The sequence below is a fragment of the Acipenser ruthenus genome, chromosome 2 (assembly GCF_902713425.1).
Source record: "Acipenser ruthenus chromosome 2, fAciRut3.2 maternal haplotype, whole genome shotgun sequence".
Lineage (NCBI taxonomy): Eukaryota > Metazoa > Chordata > Actinopteri > Acipenseriformes > Acipenseridae > Acipenser > Acipenser ruthenus.
The window spans coordinates 69,934,161-69,954,685 of NC_081190.1; the positions used below are offsets into that span (position 1 = coordinate 69,934,161).

General features: G+C 38.8%; 1 protein-coding gene across 2 annotated transcripts in view; it reads left to right on the forward strand.

Annotated features, from left to right (window-relative positions):
* Positions 1-20,525, forward strand: part of LOC117409129 (ADAMTS-like protein 1) — a 235,444-nt gene that overhangs the window by 159,149 nt on the left and 55,770 nt on the right. For both annotated transcript variants that reach the window (XM_058999955.1, XM_034014768.3), the window contains 4 exons: positions 2,373-2,609; positions 4,654-4,780; positions 14,079-14,153; positions 16,516-16,673. In XM_058999955.1, coding sequence (XP_058855938.1) covers positions 2,373-2,609; positions 4,654-4,780; positions 14,079-14,153; positions 16,516-16,673 — 597 coding nt within the window. The remainder of the gene's footprint in view (positions 1-2,372; positions 2,610-4,653; positions 4,781-14,078; positions 14,154-16,515; positions 16,674-20,525) is intronic.

Here is a 20,525-nt window from a genome sequence, read left to right on the forward strand (position 1 = left end):
GGTTTACAGCTAGGAGAAGATGAATTATGTCAACAATACAAACCAATGCAAACTCAGCATAGATAATGTTCAGCTTTTGAGTGCCAAGTATTTCTGACCAAGACTTTGCTGCTACACTGCGTGTGTGCTCCAAACACTACTGTCTGTGGTGAACATAATAAAGGCTCTAAGGCCAGGAGCACTGTAACAACTTGAATTCGGTTGGGAGGTCTGGCCTACTGCAAAAGACAGACAAAGCAGTGTAAGCATTGTATATCCCATGAAACCAGAACTTTCAACAGCCTGCTAAGACATGTCTGACCCCACAGTATCCCCTACCAATGCTAGCGCAGAGGATCCCAAATCAGCCCTTTACACCATCTCACTGTCTGTTCCACATGCTTAGCCTCAAGTGACTTGAATGCAACCCAATGCAATTAAAACAAAAGAAGGATCCTAATTTAGACAGGAGATGATAAATAATGTTGGAGATTGTGAGTCCCAGTTGTAAATTTGTTCCAGTCAAACTACCCAGTGCATTTACCTATTACCACCATAGGAGTAGTTCCCGCTAATGTGTTACAATGTGGTTTGCTTACTAAAAAAATGTAGTGGCGCTCAATGTTTAGACAGATCTGTGTTGATTTAAAAAAAAAACAAAAACAACTAACTATTATTTAATCCCAGAAATATCGATTTGAAGTAATTTAAAAAACGAGGGTTTGGGGAACAATTATTTTTCACCAAACTGTCTGTGATCTGAAGGAAACGGATCGAGTTATTAACTGTGGGTATCCAGTTTGCTGCCGAGCAATATCAAAGACGCAACATCTGTTTTTTTGAGTTTGTGAGTCTTGGCCCTAACGTTTTCGTTATTGTTAAATTGCACACATTTGGAAGAGTTAAGAGACTGATTTATTCTTGATGTGTTTTTTTTTAAAAGAAGATATACAAGCCTAGTTTATTTATTAAATTATTTCTTTATTTATGTATTTATTTTTTATGCTTTAGCAAGACAGTAATTTCTGTGTTTTTACTATCACTTAAAAAAATTCTGGGGGACTGTTTATATTCTTGTCAGTTCTTTTGGAGCATCTTTTGGGTCCTTTCTGCATTAATCCATAAGGCAGTTGTTTCTTATATGGAACATCTGGGATTTAGACTCAATTCTAACCAGATGGATAAGGCCTAAAAAAATGCCATGAAGTTTATTTAAATGCAGGGTGTAAATGGAATGGCAGTCTTTATTAAGGGGAGAGCTCTTTTAAGTCATGCGATGTGCTTTGGTCATTTTCCTGCCTGGGAGGGGGGATTCATTCATTTAAAAGTGCCTCAGTTTATGGATTATTACTAAAGCAATGTGTTTATCAGCTGGTGGTCCCCCCACATATTCATTGAGATTTATTTGTGAAGAACAAACCAGTTTCCACAAAATGTGAGATTCTGGGATCAATAAGCTACTAACAACCAAACGAGCAAGATGGGCTGAATGGCCTCCTCTCGTTTGTAAACTTTCTTATGTTCTTATGTCCTTATGTTGTTTCTGTCATAGTCAAGTTAAAGAGAGTAACTTCTTGGTGCTGGGCCTAATGACTGATATGAAAATGGAGCCCTGAGGTGTTCTGACAGTGACACTTAATATCATTTTGTCTTGTTTTCATTTTTTTTGTTACCTTATACAGGGCTTGAATTTCAGCGCGGGGTCACGGGAATCGCGCATTTTCCAAGTTACTCCCGCATATCTGCAACTTTTAGTGCAGGAAAATCCCACAAAGATATTTTAAGACACCAAGCTACTGTATTTTGTACCCAATTTAGAATGTCTGAAACGTTTCAACAATCTATAAGGAAGCGGGTGTCAGTGACAAAAGCACTATGAGCCGCATTCTTAGTTCTGTTTAAAATAAATAAATAAATAAATAAATAAATATAAGTAGTGCTGGATATTTTAAGTCCCGCAAGACTTTATTCTCTCGTACGTGATTCTCGGCCGCTATCTTTAAGCATTATAGAAACAGTACACTGCAGTAAGTAAACAGTTTTGAAGAAAAAAAAAATTAAGTCTATCTAGGTGTTGTTTTGCAAGCGGTGACTTTCGCTTTAACTCTTAAAACTCAGCCCCATTCATTTTGGGGCGCCAGCACACCAAAGGTTACACACATATTACTCAGGCACCGTAAAAGCCACCTACCTGGTTCCATGGCTTGTTTAAAAGTACAAACTCTGGGTTTTCCAAAGACGTATTCACACATGTCTGTGTTGCTTTATTGCTAAATGGAAAGGGACATGGATCTGCAGTAATCAGACCACTCCTGTTAGAAACATAATGTGTATCATTCTGCCCCCATAACTGCTTCCTTCTCTTGTGACTGACTTTACATGTTTCTCCTCAGGACTGCCCTCCGGACTTGGGTGATTTCCGCGCCCAGCAGTGCTCTGCCCACATTGACGTCCGGTACCAGGGGCAGTATTATGAGTGGCTGCCTCTTTACAATGACCCCGAGAACCCTTGTGCTCTCAAGTGCAAAGCTAAAGGAACATCACTGGTGGTGGAGCTGGCACCTAAAGTACTTGACGGCACCAGGTGCTACACGGAGTCATTGGACATGTGCATTAGTGGCACTTGTCAGGTAAGGGATTCACTTCAATGTAATATTTACCTTGGGAAGTGGCGATAATACTGTAACACAGCAGGCATTATCAGGCAGATATTTGACCAATAAAATGGGTCCTCTTATGTTTATGCAGTTGTATTGCATTTAAATGGTAAATGTTTGCTTAATTGACAAGGTTCAAGTTGGTGTTATGAACACAATTTAAAACAGTATATTCTCAGTACAAACAAAATGACTGTTACTCAAACTTACACAACAGCGTAGTAGTTTACATAAAGGTATTTAGTCTCATTTTGATACAATGGAGATTACTTTCCATAAAATCTGACAAGCTTTGCTCGTTTAAAAAAAAAATGGACAGCTGTAGATCAATAACAAGATTCTTTTTGAAGGCACATCTGTTTGTATATGAAAAAAACATCACAGATGATTTCAGGTTGTCTGTCCACTGAATTTCCTTACATTGTGTACTCTTTTCTTATCTGCAATTCCCTCGTGTCACCGTTTTGGCTTTCTTCTGGGTTATCCAAACACACAGTTGCCTGTTTACAGAATTATCATTTCCTTATTATGAATCTGACAAGTGCAATCTAAACTAGTGTTGACGGGCCACAAGGGTAGAAAATACACAGTTCTTCTGCTGGAAAATTGCTTTGAAGACCATTCCCATTATGATAACAACAGATCAAAGATAGTTTATTTCCTTCCTATTAATCTTGTGGTTCCTCCTTGTCTGTTATGTAAGAAGCATTTGCAAGATAAACAGTGGATTTTTTTTTTCATTGGTCAAATATGTTATTACTTTTATGGAAGTTAATAAATTGTGTTTGTGATCTCTTATGTCATCTTATGGTCCCAGTGATGGGGTGTTGTGGGTAATCCACTGACAGACCAGGAGAGACACAGGAAGTTGATACAGACACCCATGATTTATTTACAGGAACAATGACCGTGTGACTATATACTAGAAATGGTATGCCACGGGCGATTACACAACAAGTATACAAAAAGGCAAAGCAAATAAAACTGATCCCGGGTCCCAGAGGTTTGGCTTCTTTTCACAAAAGTCAGGTTTGTTGTCAAGAGGTAGTGTGGACGGTGCTGGTCCTTGGCTTACAGCATCGAGGTGCTCGGCTGCGATTCCTTGTAAACAAACATAGCTGGGGGCGCGTCTCAGTCACAGCGCCCGGTTCTCTAACAACAACACAATGTACAAAAACACGAAAGAAAAATAAACAAAATACACAACACACAATATATACATGTGCAGTACCTCGTCCTGCCACAGCCCCCTACACACAATGTACTGTATTAACTTCTTATAAAATATGTTCTTTTCACAACTGCACTGGTTCTGTGCCATCAAGATGTGTATATATAGTAGCTAGTCAGTATTAAGGTAGCATTTTAAATGCTTTTTACATTTCCCTTACTATTTTTTGGTGTTTCAATCATTCTGAGTGGTTCTGGCATATCTTGCTTCATTATTGAGTGCATATGACTTTCTCTCAGTCTTCCTTTACCTGGATTTGAACTAGTCCCGGAACTGAACAGCTTTCCTCATTGCATTTAAATCATGTAACAATGTGACCTGTTAACTGCCAGCACCAGTGTTGAAAAGTCACAGTGTGAGATGATTTCAATGGAATCAGGATGGCTGTTCGGCCCCTACACTTAGGATGCTATAGACAAGCTCAAAGCAAGGCAGATTTAAAGAAAAAATATGATAACTATAAATATTGGAGCATTAGAACTCTGCTACTTACTGTTTAATTAGAAACAAAAGTTCTATCTCCCTCTTTACTGAAGATACCAGAGCTTCTGTGTGACTTGCACGAGATGAATGTGTGACTTATTTTGTGTGATCTTTTAAAATATAACTATAGAATGACTTTGAACGGCAGAGAATATAAATGTGTACCTATAAAAGGTCATAGTGTATGACACACTGTATGACTCAAGTGGGATTGTATCAATGTCACTGAACTGTTCTTCTGAATAAAGAGGCCAAAGTTGCACATTACTGTTTTTTTTGTTTTCCTTTAATTGTCCGTTTCAGATTGTTGGCTGTGACCATGAACTGGGAAGCACCGCGAAGGAAGATAACTGCGGAGTGTGCAATGGAGACGGCTCTACCTGCCGGCTTGTCCGAGGACAGTATAAATCCCAGCTCTCAACAAGTAAAAGTAAGTGATAAAAAAATACCCTCCGCTTTTGCCTTAATATTTTCCTTTTAAAAAATGTGTAACATGTTTTGGATAAAGCTATGACCGTTTTGTTATGCTTTGGTGACCTATATTTTATGGTACAGATTAGGATGAACCTGTTATGAGACAATGTCTATTGTCTATTCCACTTGTGAATATTAGTACAGAAGCCAATCGGCCAAAAGTGGCTTAAATTCAGGGTTAGCGTTCCCGGCAGTAGCTCCACAAAATGTGTTCACGTGTTGGTCAGACACACTCTTGGGAATAAGAAATGAGTGGGTGATTTTGAAAAATTGAATTGTCTTGTGTAAGAAATGTAGGGCCATATTCATAAAAGATGGTGGGAATTTCCGGCCATTAAAAAATATATTATTATTATTATTATTATTATTATTATTATTATTATTATTATTATTATTATTATTATTAACAGTATGTACAAAACAATAAGGCATCTTATAACAATAGTAGTATTACAGTATGGGGTCTAGGGATTTTACTATGTAGCTATGTTTTTTTGGGGGTTTTTTTTAAACACAGTTCAAGTAAAAGTCTAGAAATTAAAAAAAATATTCAGAAGTTTTTCAGCACATATTGATTTACATATTTTCAATGAGCTGATATATAGAGGTAAGTCATTTTAAAAAAAGGCAAATATACAGGTGGGACGATTCTGTTATTGTAAAGGGGCTGTGACGTTGTCACACGACAAATCATTTATGTCCTGGATGTCCTAGCCTGCTGTGCCTCACATGTCTAAATGTTTTTAAATAACACTGAAGCCAAGTGGAAACTGTTTTAAAGACAATTAAAGACAGTAAGTTTACCTTTGGTATTATAGTAAATAAACAAGATACAATAATGGTAAACAATGTCCCCGATATTTTCTTATCTTTGTTAAACTGATTAAAGGCACAAGCAAAAATGGGTACTTGCTCAAAAGTAAGATTTCAAATGATTTTTGACAGATTCTATAGAAAACTAAAGTACTTTTGTGGTACTTGTTGTGTAGTACTTCGCTGATACTGTAGTACTTTTTTAGTATGTCTTTAAACCTTTGTAATGCTGGTCCTACTGCAGAAGGTACTGCTTCTGTCATTGTATTGTGTATAAAGTGTTGTTTAATACTTGGCACTTTTCATTATTATTTGTTTATTTAGCAGACGCCTTTATCCAAGGCGACTTACAGAGACATGTGAACTATGCATCAGCTGCAGAGTCACTTACAATTACGTCTCACCCGAAAGAGGGAGCTCAAGGAGGTTAAGTGACTTGCTCAGGGTCACACAATAAGTCAGTGGCTGAGGTGGGATTTGAACCGGGGACCTCCTGGTTACAGGCCCTTTTCTTTAACCACTGGACCACACAGCCTCCTCTGAATTACTGCAAGAACCAAGAAGCAGCACAACCACGTGGCTCTAGGACATGAAGCTGAAAACTCAGTTTTACAATGTATGTTTTATTCTGTAAGAAAATGTGCTATTTTTCAGTTACTTTTGTAACTGTTGAACACCTACAGACTATAAAACATTACTTTCACTCGCAGTTTTTCGCTATTGTTACCTCAAGAAGACACTAGACAAAATATTAAAACAGAAGCCCTTTTTATTAAATGCTAAAATGTAACACATACATTGTATTATAACACCTAGTATTCACTAGTTAGTGTGGACAGTTCGATTCACTTTCAATATGTGCAGTCGATTGCCTGGGCTGCCTCTGCACCACGTTTGCACAGGTGTTTAAACGCTTGACTGAAACGTCTGCCCGTTCCGGGAATTCATTCTTTATTGCATCTATAATAGTATTAAAGGCAGCCAATTAATGGAACCATGTCACATTGAAAATGAAATGCCATTTGAAAATGCATATTATTGAACAGTGCGTAATAAAAAAAAGGAATGTTTTCGGCCCTTTCAAGGTTTAATTGAATGTATGCATATAGCAGAAAATAAATCGTATTTATTGAAAAGGGACATGTTTATAAAATGCAAAGGAAATAGATAAAAACTGAAAATATAAAGATGAGTATTTAGATTAGCAAAAATAAACAATTCCCTGTGGCTGAGAGTTATGTGCCAAACATTTTTATTCAAATACTGATGTTTTCTATAATAATAATAATAATAATAATAATAATAATAATAATAACATATTTTCCTCATGATGATGATGATATCAATTCTATTTAAAAATAATAAAAAAAAATAAACGTTTGGCAACGCGACAGAGGTTTGACTATTTTTTTCTTCTGTTGTAATCACAGCCATTACCAGTGACTTCATTTTCTATAAACTTTGTGCTCGTACAGTTGCGTGGTTTCCTGCAACTAAATAAATTATCACAGTGGCGTTCTTTCAATTGTTTGTCCATAAAGTTCATTATTAGCAGCAGCAGAGCAAAAGCAATAGTTGATTTGCCTTTTTAACACAACTGCAAACTAAAAGGCAGGTAAAATGGGAGATAGGCTAGATGGGATGCGGTAGTGAAATACTTAAACGCCGCATATCACATTCTGACGTGTTTCCAAATTAGCGATTCATTTTAGAATACATTTCGCCACACCAAAGCTCGCTTTGTTGCATTTTGGGACAATTCTGTATTATGAAATGCATCAAGTAGCCTATTCTATTTTGCGGTGGTATACCAACATCTGTACAAACAAACACATACATGCATATGTATTTCTCGTGTGTTATTGATTACTCATTTTTTAAAAAAAGAAAAAATGACAACATAACTCCCTAACAAAATAATCGTTAATATCTTAAAAACCGTAGATGCAGTAACGTTAGCTTCAACGGCACAAACGAATGAGGCACGTTTGGTTCAATTCCGGCATTGTAGGGGGCTGAGTGACGTCACTCCCCTAAAATAATATTGTCTTATCTCAGAAACAATAATAGCAAAACACGTTCATTTGAACTGGGCAAACCGGCACAAACGTAGTACAAACGAATGTGGCAAATTTGGTTCATTTCCGGCATTTTATGGCAGCTGAGTGACGTCACTGCCCTAAAAAAATAATCGTTAATATCTTAAAAACTATAGCAGCTGTTTGTAGGGGGGCAACTTCACGGACCTCTGTACCGGATATGTCGGGAGACAAGTTGTCCGAAATAGCAAGACGTCACGTTAACAAACACACACACACACACACACACACACACACACACACACACACACACATAGTGCTCGGTTTATTTTAAATTTATAATCATTGCGCTGAGATAACATTGTATGTGTATTGTATATGTATTTTCCGTATACATTACATTAGCCTATATCAAAATATAAATCTGCACATAAGGCATAATACAGATATGGCCAAAAGTTTTACATCACTATATAATGGACCAATTTTGCTCCATGAAGTCAAATGAAACCTGCTGAATAATGTTACATTAACATATTGAATTACCGCTTTATCGCTTTCCATATATTTAACAAAAACCTGACCAAAATAACAAAAATTGACATTTAACATGAAAGTCTGTACTACTGTTATGACTTCCGTTAGACACTTGCAGTATAATTTTGTAATTTCTTTGGTAACATGATGTTAAATTGTCTCAATCCTAAAATTCTAGGTGATGCTAAACTTTTGACCGCAGCTATATAGCACAGTAGTAAAATCAAGATAGCCCTAATTCCTAGCGTTACACTAAATTGATTATGATCGAGGACATATTAGGCATATCAAATGTGCGGCATAATGATATATAGCAAGGGACTCCTGTGCTAAAAGGTGCTGGACGCCAGTTAGAGGTTAAGAAAACCTACATTCACTCCCCAGTAACTCGCATTATTAAAATAAGACTACTATTCAACACAGATCAGCTGTTCGGAAATGCAGGCTCTGTGTCTGAAATGACATGGCAGGAGATAGCTGATCAGGTTAATGCGGTTGATACTGTAAAAAGGGAGATCATATACTGCTAGTAGAAGCACTCATAAAATGATCAGATTGTAAACAAAACTGCAGGATCTCACGATTCTGGATCATGTTCCAAGATATCTCCCTCCTTTTGAAGCCTGGCATTTTCTTAGAGCAACGGATAGGCTACAAACGTGTTTGTAAGTAACCTATCCTGTTCAGACGACTTAATGCAATTTAATATATGCGTTACAAATAACAAAATACTTAAATTACATAATTATTGGATAATTAAACATATACGCAGGCGCGTAGCGTCCATTGAGGTAGCCGAGGCGACCGCCTCGGTAAAAATCGGCTCAATTCTTAATTGTGAAGACGAAAAAAAAAAAAAAAAAGATAAAAAAACCAAAACGTACCCACGTTTTTTAAGAGTGCAAAATTTTGATATATAAAATATGATTTTTAATTTCTTCACATTACTGTGATCTCGGGCTGTACAGACACTGGGGTATATCTCAAATTCGCGCCACAAAGATGTTTCTCATTAGTCAGTTTCCCAAGTTACTCTGTACTCTGGTTTACAGTGCAGCACCAACATGAAACGGAGAAAAAACCAACCAATTAATTACACATTTCTTTCTAAAGACGCCAACTCTTGGTAAGAATCAAAGTGAATTTATAATTTATATTGTTGTTTTTCCCCTGCGCAATGTGATGTTTAGCTGCAATACGTTTTGATATATATATATATTTTTTCATGTAGAATGTTTAACGCCAACACAGCAAAAATCAAAGTACCTGTTTTTAAGATTACATTAAATGTGTAGCTAAACCGGTATAGCTGGCTGTTATTTTTTTGTTTGTTTTGTTTTGTTTTTCTCTCATCACGTTAACTGGACAGTCAGCTCGTCCAAGTATCACCCTACCTGCCATATCATTGCGTTTTATTATAGCATAGTGGCTGTGTATTTGCATGTATAGCGGGGCCTGTGCGCTAGGCAGCACCAGGACCTCTATCGACCGGTTTCCCCCGCCTGAAGTACTGTACTACTTCCTATCGTCGATTTACATTGACAAAAGAATATTAGAATTGAGTAAGAAACTGTGTAAACGTTCAAAGGAGATCTAGCGTTCAGAGGTGGGAACATCATTATTATTATTATTATTATTATTATTATTATTATTATTATTATTATTATTATTTTTGGTGAATACTTTGTCAAAGTAATATAGTCATACAAATATTGTACACGAACAGCACCAGTCCCAGCAGTGTTGGCACCAGCGTCAGCACCAGTCCCAGTGTCGGCACCAGTCCCAGTGTCAGCACAAGTCACAGTGTCGGCACCAGTCCCAGTGTCAGCACCAGTCCCAGTGTCAGCACCAGTCCCAGTCAGTGTCGGCACCAGTCCCAGCAGTGTCGGCACCAGTCCCAGCAGTGTCGGCACCAGTCCCAGCAGTGTCGGCACCAGTCCCAGTGTCAGCACCAGTCCCAGTGTCGGCACCAGTCCCAGCAGTGTCGGCACCAGTCCCAGTCAGTGTCGGCACCAGTCCCAGTCAGTGTCAGCACCAGTCCCAGCAGTGTCAGCACCAGTCACAGTGTCAGCACCAGTCCCAGCAGTGTCGGCACCAGTCCCAGCAGTGTCGGCACCAGTCCCAGTCAGTGTCAGCACCAGTCACAGTGTCAGCACCAGTCCCAGTCAGTGTCGGCACCAGTCCCAGTCAGTGTCAGCACCAGTCCCAGCAGTGTCGGCACCAGTCCCAGCAGTGTCGGCACCAGTCCCAGTCAGTGTCAGCACCAGTCACAGTGTCAGCACCAGTCCCAGTCAGTGTCGGCACCAGTCCCAGTCAGTGTCAGCACCAGTCCCAGTGTCAGCACCAGTCCCAGCAGTGTCGGCACCAGTCCCAGCAGTGTCAGCACCAGTCCCAGTCAGTGTCGGCACCAGTCCCAGTCAGTGTCAGCACCAGTCACAGTGTCAGCACCAGTCACAGCAGTATCAGCACCAGTCTTACCAGTCAGCAGCAGTTACCAGGCCCAGCAGTGTAAGGCAACTTAAGTAGCAGTGAACCAAATGCAAGTCAATACAGGTATGAACCCATCTACTTATTAATATTGATGTTATATTCTTGTCCTTTTAAAATCACATATTTCTGACAGTGTGAATATGGTCATGCTGTGGTTTTGCTGGGAGACAATTTGTTTTAATCTTTGAAATAATATGGGTCATCAAATTTTAACATTAACATCATCATCCAAGGGACTTAATATTGTTTTGCAGTTTGCAAAAAGTCTCCAGGCTTTATAAGATGATAACTTTTACCGTTGTAACATGAACAGGATCAGCAAGAGGTTTGTTCAACTTTTTTTTTTAAATTAAATTTAATTTAATTAATTAATTTATTTATTTATTTGCCTCAGTAAAAATCTAATCCTAGCTACGCCCCTGTATACGTTTTTATTATTACTATGGCACGTGCGGTGGGGTAAAGCTCTGGGGAAGCAGACTACAAGACAGACCAAAAAAAAATCTTGAATATGTTCATCTTTTTAAACTATGAACGTAACATGAAAAGTGGTGTATTTAACAGTATTAGTCACAGTCTCCTGATTGGATTTATGAGCATGGTCCCCATGACTTTATGTTGGGGTTGTACCACAAAAACACAGCATTAGTAAACATTGATTACAAACACCACTAGGCGATGTCCCCCGATAAACTAACCCTAACAATTTCACAAAGTCTTAAAAAAAAGGCTGTTCACAGCAGGCCATGCACACGTTTACTTTGTATCTCTCTTGTTTTATCTGTCTGATCTACAACATTTAGGCTATATCAATTCCTGTCAACACCGTGTGCGATATTCACGTTTGTCCAGTTATTGGCCTCCACATCAGTAGCCTATTTTTAAAAAGGACACCTTATTATGTTATGTTTACTTCTAAAACCTTCAAGGTAACTTATTTTATAAGTTACGTCTTAAATTCAAAATTAATGACATCGCGTCGGGTTCACATGTATTATGATGGCGAATGAAATTAAATAAGAGCAGAAAAACACATTTTACAATAAGGCATCGCCATATAGGCTAAGTCACGTGTTAATGGGAAAATCGGTCTCTAAGGGCATGTTATTCTAATGTCATGATGAGTGAAGTTTTCTGACGGTAAATAGCGTTTATGCATCAGTCAATGAAATACTGTCATGTTAGACACTATTACTGGCACGGTAAAGGAGACGGTAAGTTTTATGAATATGGGTGGTAGTGTTTTGTGTTATGATACATGGTAGTTATTCAGCATCCATTTGTTTTTATACAATTGTGAAAAGTATGGTATATTTGTTATGGTTACTTGGGACCATTAAAATGTATTTTATTCATAATGATTCAATTTCCAATGTAAATATTTTACAAATGTGAAGCTAAAGAGACATGCCAAATACAATTAAGCACAAAACATTAGGAATGTATTCTAGAAACATTTGAATACTTTATATACATTCTTAACTAATGTCTTCTGTGCCAAAATAACCAGGCTGTGTCAGCAGAGCAGACAGACACGTCTCTGTTGTTTTCCCTTCTCAAATAACTCAGCTAGGGGAGATCCATGCTTCCCCTACCTAAGCGAAGCTTGTCATCTTTTTTGGCACACATTTTTAGACATAACAGTTGGCTGAAGAATCTTTAGTAGAGACAATTGATTCCCAAATTTGAGAATCGGTCACTCCACAAAGCCGAAATGTTATCACGAATGAGTGTAAGAGTGCACTTGCAGCCCAGCTTGGTTTTGTTCACACCATCATCACCACACAATAGCAATGATTCAATGCCACTAGTAGAGTTGCTGATCAGCTCTATTCTGGACCACAGAGTGGAACTTCCTGATCACTTCCAGGAGGCAGAGATTTTCTCCATCACCAGCCCTGACCACACAACTTCTTGCAGTTACTGGCAACCATATGACGGTACAGACTGTTGTCAACACTTTGTCAGATCGAGGGGCGCATTCAGGCCACTTTTGCTGCACGGCCAAACCCAAGGACACACCCAGTACTGAATGCAAGTGTGATTTTCAACAGCACCATTGGCATTTTCATAACTACCTGTAGCAGAGTGAATTCAGAGCTGCTGTTTGGGGCGACATTTACATTCACAACCATCATCGACAGCAATTAAACAATAATACCTTTTGATATTCAGTTATTAAAAGATGATGTGATGCTTGGTATAATGGCCAAACAATCTCCTCTCCAGGTTACAAATGGTTCTGATACAGTAGTTCATGTTCTTACTAAAAACCAAGATGGCCAGCATGATACCTTGAACTGCCAGCACTCTGAATACAGTATATCTAAGCTTTGTATGCCAGTGAACAAATGTCAAGGCATCATAAACAATTGATGTTTATTTTGCATTCCTTATGGGAAGCTCTGCTTGCCAGTCTATAGTACTGGTTTCTTCCTTTAATATTGCCTTCAACTCTGGTTTAGTTTCTGACTGCAGGAAGTCATTCTTTTTTCTAAGTGATCCTGGACCTTGATTTAATATGCTAGCAATACAGTGTTCCCACATTCAGTCAAATAAAACCCACTATAATAATACAGAATGTAGACAGCTTCATTGCTTAAATATAAACATATTTTGTAAAATAGTATGTGTAATTTCTGTGCTACTAAATAATATCCCTAGTTTCACTAATTGCTGTGGCGCATATTTGCGAGTGGTTTAGTGGTAGTAGTAGAAATCTGTAACCAGTTCCCAAATGCCTGATATTCTGAGAAACTATAAACAAATAGTTCCTGATTACACCAATGCACAACATGTAACTGTATGTGACATTTTAGTTTTGAAAATTACTACACCCTGACCTGAAACTGTTAATAAAATGGGGAAACGTACACAAAATATAGAACAGATTTACTTAGTGTGACCTGTTCATCAGTTATGTTTATACTTTCAGTTCATGTAACATACATTTGGTGTATACTAATTATTGTGATTATGACGATACATATATTTAATTGCCCACTCTTTCCTAACTCACCCGCATACTGGCTTTCAATTTCTAGCAAGATTATGAGGAAGTACTCCAGGAGCAGCCTCCCCACTTCATTCTGGACCCTGGCTTCTGGACTGTATACTCTAGGTTATGCTAACGTAATTTTGTATAGAACATTCTGTAATGTGTATACTTGCTGTGTATGTAACCTACAGTACATACCCGTTGATATACATTGACTCAATATCTTTTTACTGTTCATTCCGAGTCAGTGTTGAAGGTGCTATCGCTCCTAGCAGTCATTGCCCTGTGTCAGAGCACAGTAGCTCAGGAAGCGGCAGATACAACTGCAGACGTACCAAACTAAACGAAGGTTATTCTTTCCTTTTACTCTTCAGTGGAGGACACTGTCATTGCGATCCCGTATGGAAGTCGACATGTCAGACTGGTACTGAAGGGACCTGATCACTTGCGTAAGTACTAACAGGCATCATCAGGATACAAAATGTTGGGCGTGAGAAGAGGATGTTTGTCCCATCATGCCTCAGCCTGTGTTCGCACACTTTTTAATATATTCTGTACATTTATTCATATAAAGTGTTTGTTTTCTTTAGGGAAATGGCAGCCACTGATTTTATGTTTAAAGTGGTTTGCTACAATCTTCATTTTCTGTGTACAAAAATATCAGGTGGTTTCCAGGCTTTTTTTTTTTTTCGTTATTGTCTGTGGGAAATATGAAACATGTTTGTCCTATGAAAAACACATGCAAATCTCACAAGTTACACAAAAGGCAGTGTAAAACAAAACAAAAAACGTAAAAAAAAAATGAGGCTACCAATGCTAGCTTGTCATTTTATGTATGTAGGATGATGCACGATTCTGAGAATTCTTCTAGTTATTCAGTTAAACAAGGGCAGCTTTTTAGTGGTTGTTAAGCAACCGGGAAAACAAAGAGACATCTCTGAAGTCTGAACCACAGCAATATAATTAAATAATACTATTTAAAACATAAACATTAACATTGCAAAACAATAAATGTTAATGTTTAAACAATCAAGTTAAAAAGAAATACAACTGCCCATTCCCTTTCCTCATCGTACGTCAAATTAGTATTTATTGCCATTGCCTTGGTATATTCATTTGTTTTAACAATACTAAGTGGAATATGTTTGATCCCATATGGTAACTCATTATCATGTTAGCTGTAAACACACTATAGTATCTGAGCTAATTGAATGATAAAGCCAAGAGAAACATGTAGAAACTTAAATGTAATTAAATGCGGTTTGGGAACTAAAGCTTTTAAATGATCTCCATGTGCTTTATCCATTTTCCTGTATTTTGGAGATTGTTGCCAAAGGTTTTGGATCACATTTAAATAGGCTCAGTATATGTTCTTTAATCAATCTGTAGGTCAAGCATTTCTTTAAGAGTTTGTTGGTTTGTGTCATGCTCAAATGCATCTGTTGTCTGTACTTTGTAGTCTGCCGATTTTATTAACTTTACATTACATATAAAACTTGTCTGTTTAACATTTCACATTGTTTGTTGGTGCGAAGCCTGTTCATGCATGGTTACTGAGTTAGGCTTGTATTATTATATGTATTATTTTGGGGTTTAAGAACGGGTGATTGAATGTATTATGATTTAAAAGAATGGTTTATTGGTGTGGTATGGGTTTTACTGTGGTATGTGTTAAATGTGTTATTGTGGGTTTATTTAATAGAATGGGTTGCTGGTAAATGTATTGGTTGGTTTATGCAGCACTGGTGATTATTTGTATTGTTGTTTAGGTTAAATGTGGTGTTAGCAGCTCTTCTTTGCCAGACAGCTCATGAGAATGCGTGGTCATCAGTTAGTGATTATTGACAAATTGGCTGTCGGCCACGCAAATTAAACTCTTGTGGAAAATGTTGTCATCTCCAGATTAATTAATTTATTACTAATCTGGAGATGAACACATGTATACAAACCTGCAGTTTTTGTTGTTCAAGGTGGGTGTTAAAGTAGGAGGAACGTGAATGAGAGACTGAAGGAAAAAAGAATATAAAAACTATTGCACACGTGTTTTAGGTGTCAGTTATTTTGTGTTGTGAGATTTGTTTTGGTTTTGTTTTTGTTTGTTTGTTTGTTTGTTTGTTTGTTTTTTTTTTAAATTTAGTCGTTGCCAATTAGTTTTTATTATTTTCTCCCCAATTTGAAATGCCCAATTATTTTTTAGGCTCAGCTCACCGCTACCACCCCTGCGCTGACTCGGGAGGGGCGAAGATGAACACACGCTGTCCTCCGAAGTGTGTGCCGTCAGCCGCCCGCTTCTTTACACACTGCGAACTCACCGTGCAGTCGCCTCAGAGCTACAGCGTCAGAGGACAACGCAGCTCTGGGCAGCTTACAGGCAAGCCCGCAGGCGCCTGGCCAGACTACAGGGGTCGCTGGTGCGCGGTGAGCCGAGGACACCCTGGCCGACCTAACCCTCCCTCCCCCCGGGCGACGCTCGGCCAATTGAGCGCCTCCCCCTGGAAGCTCCCGTCCACGGTCGGCTGTGGAATAGCCTGGACTCGAACTCGCGACGTCCAGGCTATAGAGCGCATCCTGCACTCTAGCGAGTGCTTTTACTGGATGCGCCACTCGGGAGCCCCCTATGAGATTTGTTTTTGTATGCACTTTTATTTTGCTCTGTGAGCGTTGTTGTTGTTTAATTATTTTATTTAAAATAAAAACACACACCAGCGCATCAACCCGCAGTCCTCTGTCTCTGTCAGCTTCCTGGTCTGGGGATGTCACCACTCAGCTGTCCTGCCCACAGTATATCAAACTAATTTTTGGAATTTTTAGATTTAGAAACTAAAACTCTACAAGGTCAGGAAGGAGAGAACAGCCTCAGCACTACCGGGTCCCACCACATTGACAACACAACTGTGGACTTCCAGAAGTTTCCAGACAAGGAGATACTAAGGATGAGTGGCCCTCTTGGTGCAGACTTCACTGTCAAGGTAAGAATATGTGTATGCATATCAAATACAGGGGTTGGAATACTTGGGTATTGGGGAACCATGAGCAGCCAATGCAGGATTGATTTAACATGGCTAGTCTACAAGGTGTTTAAAATCATTTTGGAGGAATTCCTAACTATTCCTCAGTGACTGCCAGTATATGGTGGATGAAATGGGCCAGAGTATTATCACTTTTGAGGTTCTTCTTGGCTATGTAAGCACATGCCAGCTGAGATCATACTATAGGCACTCTTTCAAAGTGTCCACTGTATGTTCTCTGTTTACTAACGTTACACAGATGTGTAAAACCAAAAAGTATACACAGTACTGTACTGTACACATAGTACTACAACAATGTACTATCAGTATCCTTAAAAACAATAAACAAACTTGGCATACGGTACTTGCATTCAATACAGAAGCATCATTTTAAAAGAAGTGTTTTTTTTACGATTCGGCACCTCCAGCTGTAAATCTTTTTCAATTTTGCATGCAGCTCCGTAGCCAATTTCAAAATGCGTGCTGCAACAGATTTTGAGATGCCAAACTTTTCTGCTACCCGTACTTGTTAAGCACCAGGTTCACGTAGTGCCTCCAGAATCCGAACTTTATCGGCTATAGAAAGGTCTAAATGTTTTGAAACATGATGACAGACGACAATTAGACTCAATAAACGGACACATAAATAGACACTGCGATGCACGCGCGATGTATTCGTAGCGAACTTCAGTTCCCGCAGGCAGGAGTTTCTCACAGGCGGAGATAGGAAGTGAACCCGGGACCTCCCACTCTGAAGCATAGCGCCGATACCGCTGTACAAAAGAGCTGGCTCCTTTGCAAGGAGCATATATCGGGCTTATTCGTGTGTCACCTACCAGCCCTGCTGCTGCCTTCCCCCGTGCAAGCTACACTATATATATATATATATATATATATATATATATATATATATATACACACACACACACACAATTGATCATATTGCCAGTAGATTTGACCGTCAAGTCGCCACATTGGCGACTAAGCTTTTACAGTATATACATCAGAACTTCTGCTTCACTGTCAGAATCTGCACCGCCCTGTTGATCTCGCAAAGCCAATCCTTTCGTTGAACCAGATCTTGTTTCTATAGTAATGTGCACCAGCCAGTCAAGCTAGGGTAGAACAGTGGAAATTATCATTTCGAATTCTGCGTTGTCTGCAGTTCGGAAGAGCCGGCTATTGCCAACAGAAAATTAAGAAACTAAAAAAGCAAGTAGATTCCCCTCACCCCAACAACAACGAGGGATGAAAGCAATGTTGAGGTGTCTGTGCTGCCTTACAGCACAGACGGGGGGGTTAAAATAACTGCACAGCTTTTTAAAAGTTCTCCTTGTTGCAGGAGTGCTGCTGCAGCACTATAGCCAATTGAGTTTCCCTGACTTACTCGGCATGGGGGGGTGGGTGGGGGGGGGGGAATTTTCTCAAACTATCTCTTACTTACCCTAAATAAAATGTCAAAGAAACTGAAGCAACAGCCAAATCTATTTGCATTTGTAGCTGGAAAATCCACATTTGGCCAACTCCATGAAAATGAGAATTTAACTGAAGATGAGGAGGAGGAGTTAACAGAGTGAGGGGGACATGTATCAGGATCGACCGACGCACCACTAAATTGGCGGAGTGTAAAGTAGTGCTCTGCCACAGCACAAATTTTACCCCATCCCAAATGTATTAACTGGCCCAAAATTAATGAGGCATGGCATAAGCTGGTACATTTAAATGCAAAAATTCACCTGCGCCAGTGTTTTGAAACCCTCAAAATGGGCTACGGTAGCACAGATTAACACTGGAAGCGCTGGAATTTTGAACTACCTAGAAGAGCCAAACCGGTCCATTTAACTGGTAGCTTTTTAAACAGCTGTAATATGATAATGAAAGACAAACGATTGTATAAAACTCAAAAGTTTTATTTATGAACATCAAATCAAACATTTGCATAGCAAAAACACCATATTTAAATGGAAAACAAAACATAAAATATTTTTTTCAAAAGGAGCAGTACAAAACAAGAAAAACATAAATAAAACATAAATAAATTAAACTTTTCGTATGTACAGGTCTCTGTACATACAAAATTGTATAAACATTATCCATTATCTGGGAGCCCATTCAATAATAGTATATAATGCACTACTTCAAAACATAAACAACTATAATAACAATATTTACATAACATATTTATTTAGCCTACATACCTGTACAGTCCACACACAATACACGCTTCTCCACTTTCCCTGAGAATTTACCCCACACTGCCCTTCCACAACCGGTGCAGACATCCAAAGTTTCGTTGTCGTTGCATTTTGCAACCTGGCATTGTTTCCTCTTGCCTGTGGGTGCAGCGGCTACAGCACTGCCAGAAGGGGGATCTGTCTCTGCCCTTTTCTGATCCATATCTGTTTGCTTGCCACTGTTTTGTGCATAGAGCTGAGAATGAACCTGCAGTGCTATACACAGGGGGGTATCTGTGACTCAGAGATGAGTGTTTTTCAAGCATTCAAAGACAGGTAGATGCCACTTGATCACGGGACTGTATTGAAAAGGACAGGTGATTGTATTGAAAAGGACAGTCAGGATTATAGGCTATATTTGATAAATAAATATGTATTGAAATAACTGGTTAAAATGACCGGTTTGGGTGCTTCTAGGTAAATATGCTTATAATTATCAATTTCTTGCAAATATGCTGCTCAAATGCCGTCAGTATATCTAATACATATATTTAGAAAAAGTCATGAATGGGCATGTGCATTACATTCCGGAACATAGAGTATTTAAAAATTTAAAACCCAAAACGGTCACATTGACCTGCTTGGTGCTTCTAGTGTTAACAGACGAATCTGAAAAATCGCGCCTCCCCTCCAAATGGGCTACCTCAATTGAACAATAGGTAGGTCATTTGGAGAGGCAATGACCCGTGTTGACTAAGTGTCTTGACTTTATAATATGTTATTATTATACGACAGATAAAACCAATACATAATGAAGGATGTATTGAACCAAGTTTATTATACGACCAACACAAACAATTGAGCTATAATTTCATCCTCGGGGAGATCAAAAAGGGTAATGCGGACCCTAAATACCCTTCCTTCTTCTCGGTACTCTCCCTCTGTTCCTGGGTTGTTCAGGAGGGTTAGGAGCCTGCACGCTCCGTCGTAAGAAATGTGCATTTTGTTTTCCTTACATTATTTTACATTACTGTACTCTTCACCTCCCTTGTTGATTTTATAGTTTTATTAAGTAGAAGCAGCGCTACAGTAGCTGTACATGGTCAGGCTCAATGTCATGCATTTGGTTACTAAGGCACCAGGGTCAAACAAATACCGGCTTCATGTTTGGTGAATTCCTCATACGGTACAATGACATTTCTACATATTGCTAATGTACAGTATGTATAAAGAAACACAAAAGCTTCGGTTTTTGTCATTTCAGGTTTGCAGTTAACGTTTCCCCTGTGTTTAATATTTTGGGGTCATTTTAATTGATGTGTCAACATAAGTTTTAAAGGTTTACAAAACTCAAACATGTTGCTGAATTTGTCATTCAAAGTTGTGTGTTTTTTTTTTTTTAATTTAGTAGTTGACAATTAATTTGACCCCGTTTTTCTCCCAATTTGAAATGTCCAATTGTATTTAGGCTCAGCTCCCACCGCTACCACCCCTGCTTTGACTCGGGAGCGGCAAAGACAAACACACGCTCTACTCTGAAGCGTGTGCCGTCAGCTGACCACTTCTTTTCACTCTGCAGGCCTGCCATGCAGCCAACCCAGAGTGACAGCTTTTCTCGAGGCAGCCTGTGAGATTCTTT